At 36.3% G+C, this 23,963-nt stretch overlaps 3 protein-coding genes across 4 annotated transcripts; 1 reads left to right on the plus strand and 2 right to left on the minus strand.

Moving 5' to 3' along the window:
* Window positions 1-2,155: 2,155 nt before the first annotated feature.
* LOC116198107 (4-coumarate--CoA ligase-like 7) lies at window positions 2,156-5,052 on the minus strand. The gene is made up of 7 exons (XM_031528451.1): window positions 4,432-5,052; window positions 3,787-4,308; window positions 3,430-3,619; window positions 3,174-3,319; window positions 2,978-3,045; window positions 2,757-2,859; window positions 2,156-2,660 (listed from the first exon to the last, which is right to left on the minus strand). The coding sequence occupies exons 1-7, from the start codon at window positions 4,924-4,926 to the stop codon at window positions 2,547-2,549; spliced, it is 1,638 nt and encodes a 545-aa protein (XP_031384311.1). The 5' UTR covers window positions 4,927-5,052; the 3' UTR covers window positions 2,156-2,546.
* An 8,151-nt stretch (window positions 5,053-13,203) lies between these two features.
* Window positions 13,204-15,806, plus strand: LOC116194314. Of its 2 annotated transcripts, none has more exons than XM_031523102.1 (5): window positions 13,204-13,540; window positions 14,089-14,189; window positions 14,623-14,733; window positions 14,829-14,930; window positions 15,438-15,806. In XM_031523102.1, the coding sequence occupies exons 1-5, from the start codon at window positions 13,303-13,305 to the stop codon at window positions 15,606-15,608; spliced, it is 723 nt and encodes a 240-aa protein (XP_031378962.1). In that variant the 5' UTR covers window positions 13,204-13,302; the 3' UTR covers window positions 15,609-15,806. The 2 variants fall into 2 exon arrangements, with proteins under 2 accessions (XP_031378962.1, XP_031378961.1); XM_031523101.1 differs by having other exon boundaries at window positions 14,620-14,733; window positions 15,438-15,794.
* Window positions 15,807-18,391: 2,585 nt separating this feature from the next.
* Window positions 18,392-20,367, minus strand: LOC116194604 (transcription factor RAX2-like). The gene is made up of 3 exons (XM_031523452.1): window positions 20,059-20,367; window positions 19,820-19,949; window positions 18,392-19,421 (listed from the first exon to the last, which is right to left on the minus strand). Exons 1-3 carry the CDS (start codon window positions 20,192-20,194, stop codon window positions 18,719-18,721), a joined length of 969 nt encoding a protein of 322 aa, XP_031379312.1. The 5' UTR covers window positions 20,195-20,367; the 3' UTR covers window positions 18,392-18,718.
* Window positions 20,368-23,963: the final 3,596 nt, after the last annotated feature.

Here is a 23,963-nt window from a genome sequence, read left to right on the forward strand (position 1 = left end):
AGTTACAATAACAACAATATAATGAACAATTAATCACTATAATTATCACTAATTATATGATTTAGATACACAAATAATTAGTTGGAAATGTAGAGGATGAACAATTTAATCACGAAATTATATTTTTGGGGTGGGACCAAATGATTAAAAAAGCTGGAAAAGATTGGGGTCTAATCTCCAAAAGTTATTCAACAGCTCACTTGGAATTTACAAGGCGAAGGGTGGGAGGTGGTTTTGGTGCATTGCATGTGCCTACTTGATCTTCTGAATTATTGAGCCCCCAATAAACGGGCACTTCAGCAACCGAAGATCATTCCGCCTCGTTTCGGAGTATGAACTGTACGGGAAAACACTGTCGAAATTATAGACAAAAATTAGTAAAAAGCTCCGGAAATGATTCTTAATTAGTAACGTAATACATACAGCACAATCATAATGGGTGTTTCGACGATAACAATGTCTTCATGAAATAATGAGTGTTACGTGCATTATGAAACAAGGACGACAAATGTCTTACGATATATGTTTTGTGTCAAATCCTTAGGTAGAAAACAGGTGAGGGTGTCAACTCACCATTTAAATCATGTTGGACCCGCCCATATTTTTTTTCCTTTCCTTACCCTCCTCTAGAAAATATCAACTTTGTACCTAATCCTCATTCTTTCCTCCAAATTGAAGAAAGAAAGGCCATGGAACCTCTTTTTTTCCCCCTTACATGGCTAAAAACAAAAGTTGTTTCATCCTTTCTTTTCCTATAATTATTAATTAATATTCGATTTGGTGCTGAGGAGCATGGAATTGGAGGGAAAAAGGAAGAATAAGACATTGTGATGGAGAAGAAAAGTTGATCTAGGCAGGACCATAATGGTGACACACAGCTAGCCAGCATCGAATTATTGCAATAATAATTTCGAGGATTTATTTTTTATAACTATGCCGACCGAAATTACTGTTGGGTTTGATTAAGGAAAAGTAATAGGAATAGCAATCATAAAGTACGTCGTAGTCTTACTTCGCAACATGGTAAATGAGTTGTTACGTGCTTGTAAAAGTTTGACTCTCCACCAGCACAACCGTCTTTAGAGGCCACTCAAATCAAACATGTGGTCCCTTCTGCCAAAATTTCGTTAATTGGGATAATATAAAGACTCGGTCGTGGATTATGATATCATATGATGTTTAGAGGAATAAACCTTCGTCACTAAAAAGAAAACGAGTGCAGCATATAATGGACCTAAAAAGTTGGATCCTTATTAATTAGCATTTGGCCCAGTGGGTGGGATCTCGCCAGATCAGATCCATTGCAGAAGGCAGAAGCTCTTTAGAATGTAATCAACATAGAGGGAAGATATGAAGGTTGCGGAAAATCATAGTCACGGATTCGAGTGAATGTGAAACCTGACTAGATAACGGTTTGGTTACCGCGTACCATAACTCTCTAGTGAGGACAACATGCCGTAATCTGAGAAGAGATCGCTCGTGGATAAATGTTCTCTCGCTTTACGGTACTCGACTCACGAAATGAAAAAGAGGACTGTTTTACGAAAAGTTTTTGATGAGATTATCGATAGACTCCCTTCCATTACTCGGCTAAGTTAATTCCTTGATCCAAATTCCAGTTCTGTCGGCGAGGAACGACGGAAACTCGCAGTTTCAAACTGAAAACAATAACTTTCGGCCCTAATATTCTCCCGACAAACTTTGTCTGATCCTAAGAACCACCTATCTGATGCAGGCAGATCAAAATGAACGCAATGGTGGGGATAAAGGCAGAAAGAACAAAAGGCAGCATCGGGTTGGCAATAATTTCAAGTGGCACGGGGACGGGAAAAGTTCACATTCGTTGGACGTTATTTACTGGAAACTGTGGAAAAAAGGTCGAAGAGAAAAGAGCATGCAAAAGCAGAAGCGCGAGATAAGGTATAATGCAACTTTTGAATGCGGGCAGGGTTTCTGCATACCGTGTAGGGCTCGAGACTTGATATACAATTTAGAGGTCGATTACCCTCGAACTCACTTATCGCGTAAGATCAAATGCAAATGGCGCAGATATAACCATCTCCATGGCACACGTCCAATTTCGATTATCAGATACGCCGGTTGGGATTGTCGGGATTTCTGGCGATAGTCGCAATTAGATTAATGGATCTAATCATTTTTTTTCACCGTACAATATGGTATTTGGAAGCTCACTGGGCCCAACTAATTCAATTCGAATCCGGTCGGCTCACTAATGTGGTAAAGCAACCGTCTCTCTAATTTACTTGCTAAAGATCGGCAAGCTAGTCCATGGGCCTAAGATACATATGGGCCGTTCTGCTGGTTTCTGTTTTGGGCTTCATCTTACCGAGCCCATAAACAAGGGGGGACGAATTCCAAGCCCAATATTGTTTGAAACCAATCCAAGAAGGAATTGCCTCAACTGGAGATCGAAGTGCCTACCATATCCATAATGACATAGAATGAGCATAAATGGGAGCATTTGTATTCCGTGAGCCTAATGATTTATTTTCAGGCTGACTGGTTTCGCCGTACTAAAAGGCGATCTATATCATGGACCGAGCCTTCTCTTTGAGCTCTCTTCTGAGTATCTTCCCAGCCGCTGTCTTCGGGACACTGGTTATGAAGTTCACTCTCCGTAGCCTTTTGTGCGGTGCAACCTGTTCGTAGTAAAACAAATGCGTAATTACCTAAGAACCAATCGCCTGCTGCTAGTACAGTTCAGAGCTACTTTGTTTCTTCGAAAGGTATATTACCTGCTTTGAGACGAATTCTTGCACATCTGTCTCAGCGATAGAGCTGCTGGGTGATCGAACGATGTATGCTATTGGGACCTCGCCAGCTTTCTCATCGGGAAACCTGCAAGACATTTGGATGGTAAAGAGGTGTTAGATATTTTGCGCCATTCGGGGGCCAAAATCTAACGAAGTTCATGACCTTGCTCATCGAGCAAGAAGCGATTAAGTCATGTACTCACGGAATGACCACAGCATCTAATATTTCCGGATGAGAAAGCAAGAGGGCTTCGAGCTCTGCAGGCGCCACCTAACAAACCAAGTACCAGATTGATATTAAGTTGGACACGAGCTTCACATTATCGGGCAGAATGGGATTCATCACATCAGAGGGCCACTGTTATCAAATACCAGTGAGCATATGTGTTTTGCTTTTACCTGAAACCCGTAACACTTGATCAGGTCTTTTAGCCGATCTACGACGAATAGTTGTCCCTCATCGTTGAAATACCCGAGGTCTCCGGTATGGACCCAACCCTGTTCGTCTATTGTCAGCTTTGTTGCCTCAGGATTGTTGAGATAACCTGGAAACAACTCGCAGATAATGATCAGATCTGGTATTCATTTAACTTTCAGAAGCGACTATCTCACGAGTTTCACGTTGTGAAACAGTGGCACTGCACGAATTGTATACCTCGCATCATGTTCGGGCCACGAAGCCAAATTTCTCCCAACTGGTTCGGCGGAAGAGGCTTCATTGTCTCGACGCTTATAATCTTGGACTCAACTCCCGGGACAAGTGTTCCTGTTGAACCTGAAAGCGGAGGTTCCTCCACCGTATCCTCTATCGAAATAATTCCACAAGTTTCGGTCATACCGTATCCCTGTCAGTGTCAAGCACAGGATGCTTCAGATCAAAAATAACGGCCACATTCTACAGAGAACTCAGCTAAGTGTACTCAATGGAAAACTACCGCTCATCCCGAATGAAAACATACTAAAACGGCAGATTGTAGCGCCGAGTTTATATATAATTACGGAGTCCGAGTACCTGAAAGATTTTAGCCTGGGGGAAAATCTTCGAGCACTCCTCCATTACGTCTTTACCGAGTGGTGCTGCCCCTGAGCCGATCTGCCTGAGAGAGGACAGTTCATACTTCTTTACCAGAATCAACTGCTTTGCGAACGCAACCATCACGGGCGGGGCAACATACAAGTGGGTGACCCTGTACTTCTCCACGCACCTCAGCACATTCTCAAGCTCGAACTGCTTCAGCAGCACCACGGTGTTCCCTCTCCTGAGCTGCGAGTACAGAATCGTGGATAGGCCCATTATGTGGAACAGCGGCAGGAAGCAGAGGAAGACGTTCCGGGGCTCCCGGTACCGGTCCTGATCGGAAGTCACCATCAGCGAGGTCGAGATGAAGTTCCTGTGGGTCAAGATCGTGCCTTTGCTCGTTCCCGTGGTCCCTGAGGAGTACATTAGCGCCGCCACATCATCCTGCGTGACCGCAACTGGTGGGAATTCCAACCTCGGGTCTTCGGTCCTGATGAGGTCGAAGTAGTTCCATACCTACACACCATCGAGCTACCTTGTCAGAGAAACTCGATGGGATCGGCTCTGCATCGAGCATTAACACATACGGATTACAGAGTAAAATGAAGACTGAGTTGATTTACTGCAACATCTTATCACCTTCGGTTTGTTGGATGCGGTAGAGGCCGGCGCTCCGAACAGTATTGTCGGCAGCCCGAATTGCTCGACCTTGTTGAAGAGTTCGGGGCATGTGATCACGAGCTTGGGCTTGGAGTCATTGACCTGCTTCGAGAGCTCGAAGGAGGTGTAGAGGGGGTTAGAGGTCGTGATCACCGCGCCAATAGAGACGATGGAGAGAAAGCAGATGGCAAAGTGGGCGGAGTTCGGGGAGAGGATGAGGATGACATCGTTCTTGGCGATGCGGAACTGGTGGAGAAGGACGTGGGAGAAGGTGGAGACCCGGGTCTGCAGCTGGGCGAACGTAAAGGACTCGCCGGAGTCGGCGTCGGCGAGGGCGAGGCAGTGGGGGTGGTGGGCAGAGGCGTGGCTGAAGAGGAAGGAGGTGAGGGAGAGGTGGGGATCGGTGGGGAAGTTGAGCGCCGGCCGGAGAGAGTGGTGGGTCTGTGAGGCGGGGTTGAATGACTTTGGCTTCATGGTCGTTGACTTCGGGACGTGGCGGTTTTGAGCACAAGAAGAAGAAGAAGAAGACGGCGACAATGGACGGAGGCACGCACTTTTATGGAAGACGAAGAAGTTACAGCCGGCAGCTCTGATTGGATTGGACAATATTGTCCAAGCTCTTGGTTCTTAATAAGTTTTGGCTTCAGTTGTTTTCTTTTCTTTTTTTTTTTGGATGGAAATTAAAAAAAAAAAAGATTACTGAAAACTGAAAACATTGCAATTTCGAAGTTTAAGTATTTAATATTACCACCTCTCTCGCAACAAGTGTAGTTTCTGAAATTTGAATATGTGTATTTTCCTTCATAAGAGGATTGATACTTTAATATGGAAAAAATATTAGTTAAATATTACTTATTCGCTAATCAAAATGATTATAAGTGGGAATACGTGAGTCCATTGTAACATTAAAAAAATAAATATTCGATGAGTATTACTCAATTACTTGGCGGTATAACACCCAATCAGAATGCCTGAAAGTGCAAGCATCTCTCGATTTATTATATGATGAAATGAAGTGCATTTAATTACTCATTACATTGCTTCTCGCGTTCATGAAGGTAGTTTGAAACTTTTATTGGGCATATGGTCTCATTGAACATCGTTGCTGTAAGTGGGACATACATTTTACAATATTCTTCTACTTCGTATCTTAAAGAACAGGTGAGCTAGCTCTCAATGAGAGACCGTAGGGTTAGCCATGAAATCGGTTCCCATTTTGTACAAACTCTCTATTTCGTATTATCCATTTTTAATTCATATATATCTGAATGTGTCAAGTTCTAGCATGAAAGTAGAGTTGTTTGAATGCTATATATATGTGATGACATGCATATACTATGGGCCGGTGTGCTCCTTCATTTGACTTGACAAATTGAACTATTCTATCGGTAGTCGATTAAATGATCATGTTGCTGCGCTTATCAAATAGATATGAACCTATGCTCCGTTTGGTTTCGCAGTTAAAATCACAAAAAAATTTAACTTTAATTTTAACTCAATATACTACACAATAAAAATACATATTTTTCAAATCAAAAATTTTAATTTTAACTTTAACTCTACACACTACACAATCATTTGTCATTTTCCACAATCAAAATCAAAGTTACTTTAACTCTGAAACCAAACGCATTATAAGTATCTTGACGGAGTCCTGCGAACATTAAATAGGAATTAATTAGTACGAAAGCAATGAATCACATCTCATACACAAATCTCTTTGTTGGACGAGTACAACGTGCATGCCTTTCTTAACTCAATGTCAGCTCTTTGACTTTAGAAGAAAATTAGGTACAAGCTAGGGCCGTGGGCAAATGAATTCGAACTTCTTCTAGAATAGTTTATGATGCCCATTGTTTTCGTATCCGTAATAGTGCGAAACGAAGGCCCACTGAAAGTGCAAAAATTATTGAAATATTATATTTGATTTTCATGGAGTTCCTAGAAACTTTATTTTTTAGATATATTATATCTTTACTTGCAACTTTTAATATAAAAATTAATTATCACATCTATTATAATCTATTATAAATTTATAATATATAAAAGTTTAACAGTGATTTCATGAGCGCTTTATTAGCAAACCCTCAGCTCATGGTTGATCGTTCCTTCGGTTGCTTGAAAATTTAATTCTAAATCAGACATTCATGATATTAATCCATTTTTACATTAATATTCCATAGGTACATTGTCGATTATTCAATAGAACCCCTCGATCCATGTATCTTTTCCAACTTCGATGTTTTGGCATCCTATAAATGGAAGATTTGAAAATTCATTTTACGCATCATCTTTCGATTCATTATAGTTTTTTCAACACCATAATCCTTAACATGATATATATCATTCTTCGCATATATACAAAAATATTTACTACATTATTATCATCTTTCAGTATTATATTATTTGCATTTTAATAAGAAATATTTGGTTATTAACATGATTTTCTCTTCTTGAAGTCTAACTCACAATTTCTAATGTTTGTAATGTCTATTTGGTATGTAGAATATATAGCTTTTGTTATGTCTTTTTCTATCCAAAACTAATCATATTTTTATATGTTGCTTTCTTAATTCTTTGTCATAAAGAGCAACTTATATCAATATCTCGTGCAACGCAAGGGTACAACACTAGTTTCATTAAGATTTGAAATGGAATTTCCACATTTTGCTCTTTATTCTTTTCTATGTTATAATCAATTAATTACAGCTGAAATTGAGAATATTTTATTCATTCCAAATGATATTTGAATGCCTGCTTGCAAGTCGGGAATACTTTTTATTTTTCTAGAAATGTTTTAGAGTTTATTTGGGAGAATTTTTCTCGAAATTATCAAAATGGAATTCCCATATTTTGCGCTTTATTTTTTCCTATATTACAATTAATTAGTTACAATCTATTGATCAATTTTCTTGAGAATATTTTATATTTTTTGAAAATATTTTGAACGCCTATTTGCTAATGGAGACTATTTTTTTCTATTATTCTTTGAAGTTTATTTCAGATGATGTATACCATATAAGCATAATTTTTTAAAAAAACTTATGACATTTAAATTATCTTTATTATATGCGGTTAATGTTAAATCAGAATGAGATACATGAATTATATTAATTTATTGGCTATGTAAAAAGTCTTTGAAAAAGGAGCTGGAGGTTCCACTACAAGAAACTTGATCGTTAGGTGAATTCGCCTAAAAAAGCTTTGTGAGTCTGACATTTCTTGGTTTTGCTCTTTCGCCTTAAATTTATAATAGGTACAGATCCAAGCGGTGCGCGTCCTCTAAAATTTATATAGGTTATGTATTTCTTTATTGTTTTTATAGATTCCTTTTTTTTTCTTTTTTCGCAGTGGAGAAAATTACCTTTCATTTGAACTTTTAACGTTTATTTGTGATGAGATTATTAAGAATAAAATAATAAAAATATTAAATATATCACATATTATGCCTTTCTTTTGTAATTTCTATGAATGTTTAAAATAGAATAAAGAGTACGTTTGAGAGCACATTGGAGATAGATAAGTGCTTTCTCTTAACGGGTTTTAGACAAAAGTGATTTTTGGTGAATTATTTCAAAACTATACTTTAATTTGTTTCTTTTTGAAATTTGCTAGATTTCGTTGAGTGAGGCTTTCATTTTCTTTCTTCTCAATCCGAGCGTATTCAAACTCTTCTTTTTGGTGATATCATTGAGGGCTCTATACACTCTAAATTGTATTCCTTTTAGTTTCTTTTAATTTTCGCTGGTTTCAGCCCCTTTATTCACCGAAAAGAAAAATCAATGAATATATGAATCTTTTCTAAGTTTATTAGGTTTTACACTGCAAAATGTCGATGATGAGTTGAAAGATTCATAAATAGGTTATGTGGTGCAATCCTAACGTGTTTCTCGACTTCTGCATATTATAATTGATCAATAGTTTCTAATGGGAATCCATATTATGCAAGGAGACATTGCTTTTGTATAATGGAGTAGATAATTTATTTGTTAAAATAGGTATAAAAAAAAATCCCTCTCCAAGCCGTGGTTGCATTTTTCATTGCACACGGCTTTCCCTGTGCATAGATCTAAAACTTAATTCCTTCCCTAGACATGACCTCTAAGAAAAATTGAATACTCATCGTTAATCAACAACCCTTACTCTTGCTGCATGGACATTTCATAATAAAAGTGAATGAATTTTTTTGTTATCTCCTCATATAATTTACCTTTATCCGATCTCATAACCAATCATTATCCCGCACGGCGACATGAGGACAAAAAAAGAAAAGAGGGGGACAGAGTTTCTCTCGCTTTTGATGTAACAAGCCTCGTCAGGATGCTCGCACGACAGGCTATTAGCTTAGTGGTAGAGCGCGCCCTTGACATGGTGAGAGTTTTGGTTTTAGTTGGGTTCGTTTCAAGCTTAAGAGAAGGTGCAGAGCAGGAGAGAGCATTTGTTTGGGTGACGGGGGAATCTAGAGAAGGGATTTCGTCAGGATACATGGGAGAAATTATGAGGGGAATGGAAAGAGAATGGGATGAGGGCACGCGTAAAAGGAAGTGATGGAGGCGGAAGCTGGTAGTTGGAATAAATGGGGGAAGAAGAGAAAAAACTGAAAATGGTGAATGGGCAAAGATTGAAAGGCGAGTGATGAATGGATAGAAAGTGGAAGTTGGGGAAGAGACGAAGGGCAAAGACGAAATCTGGGAGGGCGGAGGATAACTGGAAGACAACCGGAAGACAGCCGGAAGACAGCCGGAGGAAAGCCTGAAACTGAGCTCAGGAGGGGAAGCTGAGACAGAGCTTAGAGGCTTTTCCTTCTCGATTTTCAGAGTTTTAAAGGCCGTTTAGATTCAGAGTTAAAGTTACTTTGATTTTGATTTTGATTTTGATTTTGATTGTGGAAAAGGACAAATGCAATGTGATTATAAATTTGACTTAGGAAACATGTGTTTTTGTTGTGTAATGTGTTGAGTTAAAGTTAAAGTTAAAATTTTTGAATTGAAAAATATGTATTTTTATTGTGTAGTATGTTGAGTTAAAGTTAAAATTAATTATCTTTGAATCCAAACGGGGCCTAATGCTTTAAAACTCAACGCATTCCAAAAACCAACAAAAAAAAAGAGTAAAAAAAGAGAAAAAGAATATGGGAGTTTCTTAAATATTTCTTTAACTTTATTTCGTGTGTCATCAATTTACAAATTTTTGAGTATGAAGAAAAATAAGAAGTGCTTAAAATAATCATTTTCATATTTTCCGACACCTTTTGCTATTTGTAGCGAGAAAATAGTTTATCCATTTTCTTTTCATATATATATATATATATATATAAACGAAGCACGAGCTTAATTCTCACGCCGCCATATTATCAAAAATAAGAAATGAAGATCTCTCGCTTTACCATGTCATCACTTATATATTAGGAAAATTTTTATCATTAATTATGTAGTAGAATATATCTTATTTGCATATAACCCAACATAATGTATATAAGAGAACAAAATATGCGTAGACTATATACATTATTATTATCCAGGAAATTTTTTATTTTGTAGCAATTTATATATATACCCTGCACGAGGTGAACAAAGAAAAGTATGCTATATTAGTCAATGCAATACTATATATTATGTTGATCGTATTATATCAATATATATAGATCGCATATTCTATATAAGAAATATATTGCAATGTTATATTAGTCACTAAGTGTACTTCTAGAATTATATTAATTGGAAATTGTGTGTATATTTAACTATAAAATCCCTACTCCAAGCGGCCCCAAATTCACCCGAAAAGAGGAAATTCCTACAACGTGCAAATATTCTTACCTCTTCTCCAAGCTTTATGCAATGGTCCCTTCTGCCTTCCAAGCTTTATTGGTTATTTATTATACACAATCTTATTAATTTTATTTTGATGAGTATTAGCATATTTACGTTAAAGAGCAATTAAGTAAGTTAAATTTTTTTTATAGATAATATATGTTGTTCGATTGAAAATTTCTATGGTTATCTTTATACTATTTGATGAACAAATCAGGGAAGATTGATGGAGGTTAACATTAGCTAATCATAAAAAGAAGGCCATGTCCATCATGAAATACATCGATTTTTATATTTTATGTTTTTCTTTATATATATATATATTTATTTAAGAATATCCCACTTAATATTAATTACTTTTTGCCCAGTTTATAAAGTTTTATAATTTCTTTAAAAAATTCTTGGAACAAAAAATTTGTAATACAACTTAAGCCTTTTCCATCAATCTCCATTGTAAATTTTGTATTTTTGAACTATTTTAGTTGTCAATAATTCTTTCCTCAAAAGTTTCAATTAAAAAATGATAGACAATACAACCTTTGTGTTAGTCTAATCTTACATGATTAATTTTTAATATTATTTTTCTTATTGACTATATATTTTATCTTTTTTATAATCTTATACTAGGTACTATTTATTATATAGATCTTTGAATTATTATATTGCAATATATATTTTGTTTTTACCACATGTTATGTATGCATGGAAATTATATGCTAATTCATCTATGAGGAAAGTATACTTTCTAACCATTTTTCTCTCCTAAGATAATTATCTTAAATAGTTTGTATGCCTTTAATATAGAGGAAAGATGTATTCATCTATGTATGACTTAAATATAATCTATACGTATGTCAATGAGTATTTAGGAAATATACTTTGTATCTCAAATTCTATATCTATATATAAGAATTAAACTTAATAATCTTAGATTATATATATATATATATATATATTAGGTCCACTTTTTATGAAAATTTTAGATTATTATGATACAAATCTAAATTGAAAGAAATAGGATGGAATTAGTTTTTACATTTTAAATTCTTTTTTCAATTTTTCAACTTATATAAATCTCGATAAACTATTATGTATAACAACCACTTTATTATTTGAAGATTTCTCTTTATAATCAAAAGCTGTAAAAATAATATATAGTCGAAAGATTTTATTTTTGTATAAACAAACTTCAGATATATATATTATATAAATATTAAGAAAATCAATTTTCATTTTCAGTAGGAAGATTTTTTTTTTCATAGATACTACGATATTTCCTTATTATTTTTATGAATATAATATATATGGTTAATAGATGTAAAGGAAAGTGAAGTTTCACTTACTCAACAAATTCCTAATTTTATTTCGCTAATAAAATTTGAGTCTATCTATATCTTTTTTTCACTTTATTTGTTTATTTTTAGAATAGGAAATTTTGAGGTGTTATTTTTCTACTCCTTGTCTATAACTGTAAGTATATTCTCTATCTTCTTTTTTTGTTACTTTTCAATTTTACATTAAAATTTTAATTTTATTTAAAAATCATTGATCCTCCAATAATCTCATTTAATTTTCAATTGAAACAATTTCTAAATCGATAATTTTTTAAAAATATTCATAATATATTTATTTTAAATATTACTTTTTATCAAAAAATTATTAATCATTCACTCGCAACGCGAGGGTTTCATATAAGAAATTATAAAAGCAAACGATTTGCTAGTCTCTCACGTAGCCACCTTCCAAAGTTGAATCGTGGATAAGCCACTTCTTGAAATTACAGTTTCTCATGAAACCACGTCTGTCCTTTTTGCGAAGTCACGTCGTTGTTTTGATTATCTAAATATTGTATATAGTGGAATATTCGATATCCAATAAAATATATAATGGAATCTATGTATTGATAGCTTTTGATAACATAGAAAATTATATTGTAGAAATAAATATATGTTTTTGATACAATGGAACAACAAAACGCAACAAAAAATATTTTATTAACATTCTTTTGATGTTAAATATAACCTGCCAAAATAACACCTTTCTTATTAAAGAGAAAAGAACATTTTGTTATTAGCCTTATCGGGAAGGTAATGAAATTATTTTTGAATTATAGAAATGAAAAAACAAAACGGCAATCAAAATATATTAATATCATTATTTTGATAGTATACATTGACAGGCCAATGACCTTTCTTATATTATATATATATATATATATATATATATGAATTATATGATAGAATCTAAAGATAATACATAACCTTGCATTATAGGAATATATATATGTGTGTGTGTTTTGATAAGATGAAATATATATTGTAATTTTTATTTTGGCAGCTATATCTAATACTATATATATATAAAATAGCTTGATATATTATAGGAACATGTGTATATATAATTGAAGATATATATTGCACATACAAAGTTACATTATTTATTGGAGCTATAGACGTTGTTTATACCGAACCTTTATCATTATATTTTCGTTTGCAAAGACGTATTGGTGTTTTCGGGGGACTTTATATGTATACTGTATTGCATGCTCATCTATTACCAACATCAATCGATCTATGTTAATTTGATCTTTTCAAAAAATGATTCATCGGGTTTTTTGTTCACTTACTTTATCATGATATTTTGCTTGGAGAAATTATTATTTTCTATGATTGAGCATATTTTCATTCAATTCATCTTTTCACACATTTGTATGATAAATTTTTTAATTTTTTATTGATATATTTACTCACATATTTTAATTCAATTCTACTCTTTTCACGTACATCTCAATTTTTTTAAGGAGTTTTAAATTCGTGAATATATTTATAATATTTTTCATATTCAACTAGTATACTATTTTCTGAAATTCCTGAAGGCTGAAGCTTTGACAGAGCGCCACGTGGAGGCATTCATATATTGACATTCCCTCTGCAAACATGTGGCTTCTGAACTTTCCCCTTTCCCTCTCCTCTGCCTCTACTCCCAAAATTCCCAATCGTCATCCTCTGATCCCCTCAGATTCCCTCCCGTCTCCGTGGGAATGGCGGAGGCCTCCGCTGCTTGGTGCTTCACGGCTTTCTCCTCCTCGCTCCCGTCGTCGGTTTCTTATTCTCGCTCCAAGGATTCGCTGTCGCCTTCTCCCCGGCACCTCTCCCTTCTCCACCGCCATCGGCATTCTCGCCTCCTCCGATTCTCGGCGAAGGCTTCTAATTCTGATCCTGGAAACTTCCTCGGCGACGATTCCTTCGGATTCTTCCCCTGGGCTGATCGTGATTCCGGTAATCCACTATTTTCCCCCTCTTCACGTTGATCGGAGCAATCCATTATGCGAGAATAGCCACCTGTGATCGGACATTGAGGTTGTCTTTTGTTGTCAGGAGGTCTCTTGGCATTGTTTCGTAATCATTGATAATGGAGATTGATGTGTCTCATTATGCCGGCCTTCTTGTTGCGTGCTGTGAGCGCCGTGACCATTGTTACTTTCTAAGATATTTGGAAAGAATTGCTTTCTTGCTATAAAAGGAACTTAACATTGAGAAGCAAGATTCTGTTTCTTGACCTTAGATTATAAGAAATGGAAGTTCTGTTTTTTGGAGTTTCCCGGGGCTTCAATGAATTTATCATGGCTTGCTTGCTCCTGATCATGGTACATTTTGCATTATATTTACATCGCTGATCCTTTTGCTTCTTACTTTACAGAACTATGAGATGAATAGTTGGGCCTGAAATCATTTTGCGTGTATTGTTGTGCGGGTCTTTGTCTTATCGGATGAGAACATTTCTTCGGATTTAACGATTTTGACACCAGGTTATTTTTGTTCCCCAGATATTCAATGGGTTCCTGAGGAGAGAGTCACTTTGTTCACTTCCGATGGACTCATCCAGATTGGAGGTTCTATGGTTCCACGGCGTGTTGCTTCATCTGACGTATGCTTCCTTTTTGCTAGTTCGCTCCCTGTTCGATATTCTGATTTATGTTATATTAGAATTTGATCTGCTGCTATAAAATTTAGAGAGTGGGAGAGAGGAGGAGTGCAGATACTTTCAAATGCTGTCTTTTTATTCCATATATCCTTCTGAATGTATTGATGTAGTGACTTACCAAATTGCTTCGTAAAAGTTTGAGGGATATGATTGATCTCAGCGGACCCATAATTTTCATGCCATTTTACTGCTTGTTGGAAAGTAACCTTAGGCTTAGCTTTGAGCAGGTATTAGGGACCGAGTTCCTCATTTGCTGCGGGGTCTCCTATCTCTGTCAAATAAGCAGACCTGGAGTATTTTATATCTAGCTTCATGAAACCCTGGAATCTACTGTCTGATTGATGTGTGGCTTCTCTCTTCTCTCTAACAATAGAAGCAAGGGATGTCCAAGACCTCTCAAAGATTTCAACGATTTCAAGAAAGTAATTACATGGATCCTGATCAAGGCCTGTGCCTTGGAGCCCTTTTTGATATTGCTGCAACGAATGTAAGTGACTATCATGTTCTGCCAACCTTTTCCGTTATGCAATCTGTTACTTTCTGAAAAATCCCATTTAATCACTATCTGATTGGTAATATTAGGGACTCGATATGGGTAGAAGACTCTGTATCTTTGGATTCTGCCGTTCTATTGAGATGCTGAGCGATGTGGTTGAAGACACTGTTCTTGAGCATGGAGGAGAGGTAAGCTTTTGTCCCAAGCCCTCCCATTTAGACACGCGTATCAACAAAATATCTTGAAAACTCATTAAATGATAATCAAAGCTTTGACCTTTAACTTTGCATGTGCCTCTAGAGTATAGATTCCGTATATCAACTCCTCCCTAGCTAGTATCTGAAGAAGTACTGGTCTTCTTTCGGAATCTTTCCCTTTAACTGCATTTATTCTGGGATATATGGGTTTTAGGCAGGATACAACAGTAAATTATTTCCCTGAGCTACGCCACTGTGATTCAAATTGATGTGGTAACATGTGATTTGAGAATTTCTGTTTCAGATAGTTAAGTTTGTCTGCTATAGCTATTGAAATGAAAGATAATATATTATATAAAGAAAGGCCCAAAAATTCAACTCCCTCTTTTGTGGGCTAGGCCTTTATTATGTTTTGCTTGGTCGAACATAAGGCTGAGCTTTCTTATGTGAAGATTGTAAATCCAAGTTCTCATTATGCTAAACCACCTCTGTGTCCAGGTTGTTGCAGCAGAGAAAGCCATCAAAGGCGGTTTGCACGAAAAGCTAACGATGACAGTCGCAGTCCCATTGCTTTGGGGGGTCCCACCTGCCTCTGAAACACTTCACCTCGCTGTCCGGAGTGGCGGAGGGATTGTAGAGAAGGTTTGTTGGCAATGGGATTTCTTGTAAAGGAAACTTTACGCGTCTCTTCTAACGATCGTCTCCGCAATGTGTACATAGTAAATGTTGTATATGCCTGTGTACAAAATTCTATTGTTGTGATCATTCAGTTACTTGTCAACCTGATTTATCAAGATGAGGAGGAATATTGTAGGACGCTTTTTGTTACTGCAATAATAAGCGACTCAAAAACAACAAAATTGAGAATATATGGGTCGAGACTGGGTCCCAATGAGAAGAAGATGATGAAACCTTATAGAAGCTCGAGTTAATGCATGGACCATGGACCTTATTAATGGGTCTGTTAAGTGCTACCTCATTGTTTGAGTTAAAGTCGACGGAAGCCCTGCAGCATATATAATACTAGATAGACAAGCACTAAATTACTTGGACAAACCCCTTCAACGCATATACGGCCTATCTCATCCCGCCTCATACAGCCGATGGACATTCACATTATACTGACAAATCTTGTAATCAAATGTATGCTAGATACAGCACAAGGAGTTACAACCGAAACTTTTTATGAAACTGCGGCATCGGCTACTTCTTATATATGCATTCTCAAGTATGTGTAAATTGACCAAACTCCTGCCTTGTACTCTCATATGTGCATCGCAGCGAAATTGCAGATTCAAATTGGAAAACATCTTCTTTGGAGGGCTTTAAGGGACAGGTTTTTCTTGTTTGAAAGGATCAGAAACAGTGACCAAATCATTGAGAAATCATTGCGGATTAATCAAGTAATTATGTCCTTAAAAAGTTGTTTAACTTTTTATGGCTAACGGCAGATAACAGATGTCACCTTTTGACCTCTGCAATTTACACCCTCCACTAGACAAGACATTCCTAGAAATTTCCCTTTGTTTTCTTGTTTTTTGTTCCCCTTTTTTATATAATGCCCATAGCTGGCAAACCCAATTAATATAATCACCATCTTGGAGAAGCAAACAAAAAGGTGGAGGAAGTCAATGCATGCATCTTTCAACCATTGCATTTCCCTTCGTTTTCCTAGAAAACATATATTCAATTCAATCTCATATTATATATGCATATGTTTTGTTCAGACAGAACAGTACTATAACAATTACAGGTATCGACCAATGATATGTCCGGGGCATTGGTATCCCGATCAGAACTATAGCAACATCTTAGAAGACGAGACTGTTCACGATAAGAAATTAAAATATATATGGATGATTTGGCATCATATATATTTCTCGAGATGTGAAAATAACATGTACGTCCTAGCCAGCCTTAATCCAAGTCTGGTCTAATATAGGTGATCTAGTCTAGCCGTTGAAGACACTCTCTGTCACTTCAATTGCTGCTAGAGGACAACTTTAATATTTTTGTCTTTTCATAAAATAAAATCTTTGTCCAACATATTTTGATCTGTTTCCATCACAAAACTAATTTTTTAATCGGCTTGTACCGTCCAAAAACATTAATTAAATTAGGGCCACGCTTGTGAAATTAGCTGAGTTTTTTAGGTTACAAAGCCTCCTCCTATGAATTAATACAAAGAAATAAAAAACTTTACACGGGAGCATAACTAGTTCTACTATGAGAATTTAAAATTTTTAAATTACCAAGTAAGTATGTGTATTGCTGAATTTACACATTACTTTCTCTTATGAAAACTAAGTTAATTATGCATTATTAATAGATATGTGTGTTCATAGTTTACTTTCTGTTATATAAAAGAGGTTGACATGAAACGAAAGGATGCAAATAGCTCATCATATTTTTAGTAGTGAATTTCTGTCTATTTTATTTTATTTTATTTTTGACCGCTCTAGGCCAAGCAAGACAGTATGACCGGCTGCTGTGATATAAGATCAGAGATAAGATATATATATATATATATATATATATATATATATTAGTTTCTTGGGTGAATAGAGAATTGAGATAAATTGTATGTACAGGAAATCTACCCAGAAGAATATTTGTTTAAGAAGACTGAGATTCGGATATCCATCAGTCATTTTAAAATTACGTACCAATACCCGGAAAAATCCAAATTCTCACTAGGGCTCGATCAGATTCAATTATAAAATATTCACTAGTTGAAATGAATGCTCTCTATTTATTGGCATGGAAGAGACAAGTAACTCATGGTCGCGATTAAATTGACATCCTAACTGAAATTGATTTCTCTCAACATGCATCCTCCATACACCCAAAAAAAAGGGGAGAGAGGGGCACATAAAATTAAAATTCTTTGTTTCTAAGAATTCAATATGTGCATGGCGTTCATGCTTTTATTACTTTTTGATTCTCGAATCATGACTTCTCTAACATCCATGATATGAACACATCTTTGGCTGATCAGTGGCATGCATATATATAATAATACTTCCGATGCAGAAAATTGTACTAATTAATCAACAAGCTAATGTACGTATCTGCATGCATACTTCATTTCCAAGAAAGAAATAATATTTGTATATATATATATATGGTTTGGTGAACACCACACACCCTATATGACTTTATCCTCCGAAATTAATTGTACAGAAAAAGTAAAGTCCTTCATAATTTATATATGTCTTTCCTGACAACATAATCATCTTTGTAAGTGATTAATTTGTTTACGAAGGGCTTCATCCAAAAACCTAAAATATCAGTTATATATCTATGTACATATATACTTTTAACACGAAAATTTGATATGTTACGGCATTTTTTCTATCCGCAAACCAAATATCATAAGAAGTACTAGCCCACATATATGATACCGATATGCATATAGTTCAAAAAATTGAAATCAAATAGCCACACTGTCGTCACGTGTAATAGATAGATATTTATATAAAAACTACAGTTTACATATACATAACTCGACACCCATGAGTCCATGACATTAACATTCTGGTTGTGAGGAACCGGACAAGAATATAAGATCAAATGGAACGAAGGGCATAAATAAACCCAACAACATATGTAATGGCAGTCTCACCCTGTACGTAACCTTAATTATGATGACTTCAACCTTCAGGTACATACCACTGCACTAAATCTTATTTTTCGCGTGACATGAAGCCTAGAAAGTCTGCCCAATGTGAAGGTTTCGAAAACTTCAATTTAGTCACACAGATTCATCACCAACATAATCAGTAATACACACTTTCTCCTACCTTGTTTTCATCAAACAAAAAGCAAGAGGTGGTACTAATATTAGTACTAATGAGCTGCTTAATCTCCTCAAACCCGTAATCCGCTGTGACCGCATTCTCTCCCCATGCTTTATCGGCAGCCACCTTCTGAGTCCACTCGCCACCACCAACAGTGCACCCGCTGCCGCCGCCTCCACTGCTTGCTGGCACCAAGTTCTCTTTTTCCTCCACCCCGTGATAGGGGTAGAAATCATATGACACAGATCGGTCGCTACTCGTGCCGCCAACAGTACTGCTCGTGCTGCTGAAATTGCAGTTTGCTTCGGATGAACTGCAAGTGCCATCTCCACTGCTACCTCCATAGGCGATGGAACCACTACCATCTTTCTGTAACTGATAATGCTGCATCGGATTTTCAAAGCTGATCTCGTGGGTCAAGGGCGACGACTGGAGAGCCAGCGGGAGGTAATAGGAAGGTGATGGTAATGATGGTAATGGCGGAGAGGGAATGTGGTGAGGCAGTGGTGAGAACAAGAAGCTACTGGCAGCTTGGAGAGGGGAAACGAGGGATGCCGTCCTTTGACTTTGGGATATCATCGCAGGGAGCACGGCCATGAGTTTCTTCTTCAGCTTGGTGTTCCAATAGTTCTTGATGTCGTTATCGGTCCTCCCGGGCAACTGAGCAGCTATTACTGACCACCTGCAAGTTTGGAATCAATTTATTTAGTCCCACATAGAGATGGTGTACCACAGTTTATTTGCTGTATAAGTTATGTCGTGAAACAAGTTACAATTCATGAAGAGGCAGATCGCACGGCGATCCTCACTTGAAACCTAGCTGGATCTATCTTTACTACGGGTTCAAGCATATCATTGAGCGGGGTGAAAATATAACTCAACTACATACTCATCAAGAAACTTTGAAAGCTAGGTTTTAAAGAGAGTAAGAGAACGCATGCATAACACTGATAACTATCATAAAACAATATATTAGAACTTGTCTCTGGTGGCCGAGAACATTAGTAGTAGTGTTTAGAAGAAAACCATAAGGTTGGTTAACTAAAGAGGCCGACCGATTGGGTTTCATGGGAAGCTAACCTGCTCCCAATACTAGCATAGAGCGTGCATATCACTCTATCTTCAAAATCAGTGAAATCTCCATGCTTGATGTTAGGTCTAAGATAGTTGAGCCACCTTAGCCGACAACTCTTCCCACATCTCCTAAGACCTGCATACATAGATCCAACCGATATATATTCAACCAAACTAAATTTGATATCTCACGTTAAACCCCAATAACATATATGATAATATGTGCTCGACTATGACATATATACCGGCATTCTGCGGGAGAGCGATCCAGTTGCCTCCGGTCCCGTGTTTCTCGATGTACTCCTTGAGCATGGCATCTTCTTCGGGAGACCATGGCCCTCTCTTCACAGTGGCCTTGTCGCAGCATGGAGCCCTTCCCATCTATCTTTCTCTCTCGGTCAGGGCTTCTGTAATTGATCTTTGGGAGAGAAAAGAGAGAGAGGAGACTTTGTTGGGTTTTGGAAGCTAAGTGGTATGTGTATTGAGAATTTGAGAGGGAGAGAGAGAGAGAGAGAGAGAGAACACAAGTCAAAAAAGGGACGGGGCAGTTCTCTCTATGATCAATCACACAAGTAAGTCGTATGGATGATTTATTTTGATGAAGATGATGATGATGATGATGTGATGAGCAGAGCATAGGCTATAATTAAACAATAAGAGAAGTTTTCATCATAAAGAAAGCAGCACCAACAGTGACTTCGCTATGCTATTTGCTATTGCTATTGAGCATTTCGCTGACAAGAGAGGCACATGACTTAGTATAATAAAATAGAAATTTTAATAACTAATAAAATAATAAGAGTAGTCTCACTAAATATCAAATTTAAAATAATCTTTTTATTATCAGGTGAAAACATACGTCACTGCCTACACCATTTTTGATGATTGAACTATATCTTAGCTAGAGAGAGGTTTTACTTGGTCTCTCTTTCCTCCTATCCAACAAGAAAAAGGAATCCAAAGTCTTCGCGTTTAAATTAATAATAGGTACAGTGATCTGCATGCAACTTGATTACAATAACAAATTTTTTTTTAAAAAAAGAATTATCGTATAATTATATGTGATGACGAATAGAGTTCAGTATGTGTTTATGTTCGTCTTTATAATAAACATAAATTTGAAATTTATAGAACGATACTGTAATTTATGTGTACAGACTTCACCTACAAGATGTCTAATTACAGGGGTTTGAAATTCATTAAAAACACCTCATCATCAGTATGTGATGACATTAAAGCAAAGATTAATCTTAAACAATAGATTAAGCATCATATTTTATGGTGTCGCCAAAAAATTTCAAAAAGAAATAAGGAACGACGAAATTCACGTTTATTTCTAGATAAGACCCACATGATTAAGTTTCTTTTATATAGTCTGGTTGTTTCAATCAATTGAATAATGAACACAAAAAATAATATCCGTGAAGATTGAAGATATATTCAATTATAAGCGTTCCTCTCCTTTTACACGCCATAGGCCTGGCCGGTCCTATTCCTATATAGGGCTCTGATCCAAAGGACTCCTGTTCTCCACAAAAATTACTATCTGGCAGTCCCCACCTATTATTATCTTATATATTAACTCGTCGTACGACATGTACATATATAAAAGAGTGAACTAATAATTTTCTCAGAAGAGATCAATATCACATCAAATTTGACCTTGAAAAAAAAAATTTTACATCAATTTTGACATTAATCTATTAAATGTAGATCATATTACCACTTTCGTCTGTCTGCTGTTAAAAACTTGACGGAACCCTCCGACGGACGGGAACAATATGACGTACATTTAATAGATCAAAGTCAAAATTAATATTAAAAAAGTAAGAAATAATACCACATCAGATGTTTCTGTCCATTATTGGACGGCAAGCAAACGGAAATGGTCATTTGATGTATACTTAATCTGTCAATGTCCAATTTAATGTAAAAAAAAATTTGAGATCTGATTTGATGTATCATCGACCTCTCGATAAATAAATTGTTAGTTTACTCTATCTATATAAAATGGATGTATGAATAGATTATATGTAATATATCGACGAATTACCTTTCAAGGGAAAAAAAAAGGCAGTAGTATATATGGATTGATAGTATAATTATCCAATCAAGAGAGTTTGATCTGATCTCGAAAATTATTATTAAGATACATGTCGAGCTAATCCTAATCAAGTATAAGTTCAGCTGAACTAGATACGTACATCAAACTTTCAATAGTCATGCCCGAGGAATTCCATTTCGTTAAGAACTTTTCCATCGCGATGGGCAAAGGGAATAGTGATAATCGCATAATAAAACCGAAAATGATTATAAGTTAGTTAACGCAATTCAAAAGAATGTGACAAAGTAGCCTATGTTCAGTAGAGCCTAAAATCAATTATCCCATTCAACGGGACTGTAGACAAAATTGTAATAATGTTGTTGGTCAACAATAATTAGACGAACAGTGTATGTGCGATTCATGAGGATCTTTTTCTTTTCTTTTCTTTTCTTTTCTATTCGTTTTTTTTCTGTATTCCTCCCATTAATATATAGAGGATGGACCAGTCTCGTGCATGAAAAGGATCATTGCTCACAAATTAGCATAATTGGATGCTGCTCCTGATCACTAGGGATCGAATCAACTGAGCTCGCAATTATAATTTCATGCCTCCTTAACCGAACAGTTAGAGCCGATAAGATCGAAGCGGATCCTCGTTTCAGCGTACGCGGTGATTAGACTGGAGATACGTAGTAAACTAAAAATATTTAAAGATCATACATACATATGTAAGTAGTAGAGAATGGGACGCGTGTAATAGCGGCAGTCGCTCTTGCCTCAAAGCTTAAGAGATTATAGATTCAATGTTCCGAGTTCTCCGTACCATTCTAGACCATGGGCCAAGCCTTGGACACGACCGAAAGAAATGTAAAGCATGATGTTATGTGTCATCGTGCATTAGGGTTTTACTTATTTTTCCACTACATGCCACATGGGCTGGTTGTCTGCAGGGAGATTGGTTTTTTTCCACGTTCTTTCACCAAATTTTTCCTCGACATTTTCAACGGTTAATTAACTACGATTGTTTGGTTTGCGTGGAAAATATTAACCCGATATGGACTTATTCTCTGGTCTTCCTGATCGAGTCCAGCTCTTAATTAAGTTAATAATCGAGGTTCTTAATTAATGTGTGATGGAGATGGTAAGTCCCCAATTTTCCAGAAGGTTATCAAGCGTTTCGTTGCCACGTGCAATTTGGTGTGTCACCTTAACAGCTCGCAATCATCATATGATGTTCTTGATGTTCGATTAGTCTAGAAAGCTGGTAAATGCTTAACGAACCCATTCTCCTTATTTTATATGCTTTAAAAATCCAATCAGTCTAATCCCTTAAAAAGAAAAAGAAAAAAAAAAACTTACTATTCGAATCGTGCCGCCTGAACAGATCCGGATAGGCTTTTTTTCCCTCTCGAAAGTACTCTACCTTAGCTAGATATGTAAGTGATTTAAGTTGTACGTGCTAAAGGCCCAATCAGACGTTCCGATGTTGCGTCGTCATTATAGTTAAACAAAATACATATATTTCTCGTGTTTTATTAATCCGCGAGAGTTAAGGCACCTATGATGTTGAATTTGATCTCGTTGGAAGAACCCATGTGGTAATGAGTTCCATTTATATATATACCCTAGACATTAATTTGCTAGCTAGACGACCTACGCTATATATATGGGTACGTGTGTTCTTTTTCTACTTAATTAGACTGACGTGTGATTGTAAGAGAGGGGAGATCAGTCTGCTCATGGCAACCTCGAGCCTCCATTAATGGGGGGAAACGGATAAACAGAGAACAATCGTGCTTTTATTGGCTTCCTCTCGTTTAATTTCTTTGTGGTCAAATATACAGCCACCCAAGCCATGCCAATACGATTGTTGTAATTAATATGGAGAGAGAGAGAGAGAGAGAGAGAGGCCATGGACGCATGCATTCAGATCAGATCAGAATTATATTCCTGTTCTGATTAAATCATTGGGGTCTCTCTCTGATCAGAAAAGAAAGTATTTTGGCCCAGGAAATATCAAGCCAGAGCTTAATATTTATTACTAATTTTGCGATAATTGGCTAATGATTTTGAACTTTCATCTGCTTCCTTTTCTAGTTAATTCGA

This window comes from Punica granatum, chromosome 2 (assembly GCF_007655135.1).
Source record: "Punica granatum isolate Tunisia-2019 chromosome 2, ASM765513v2, whole genome shotgun sequence".
Classification (NCBI taxonomy): Eukaryota; Viridiplantae; Streptophyta; class Magnoliopsida; order Myrtales; family Lythraceae; genus Punica; species Punica granatum.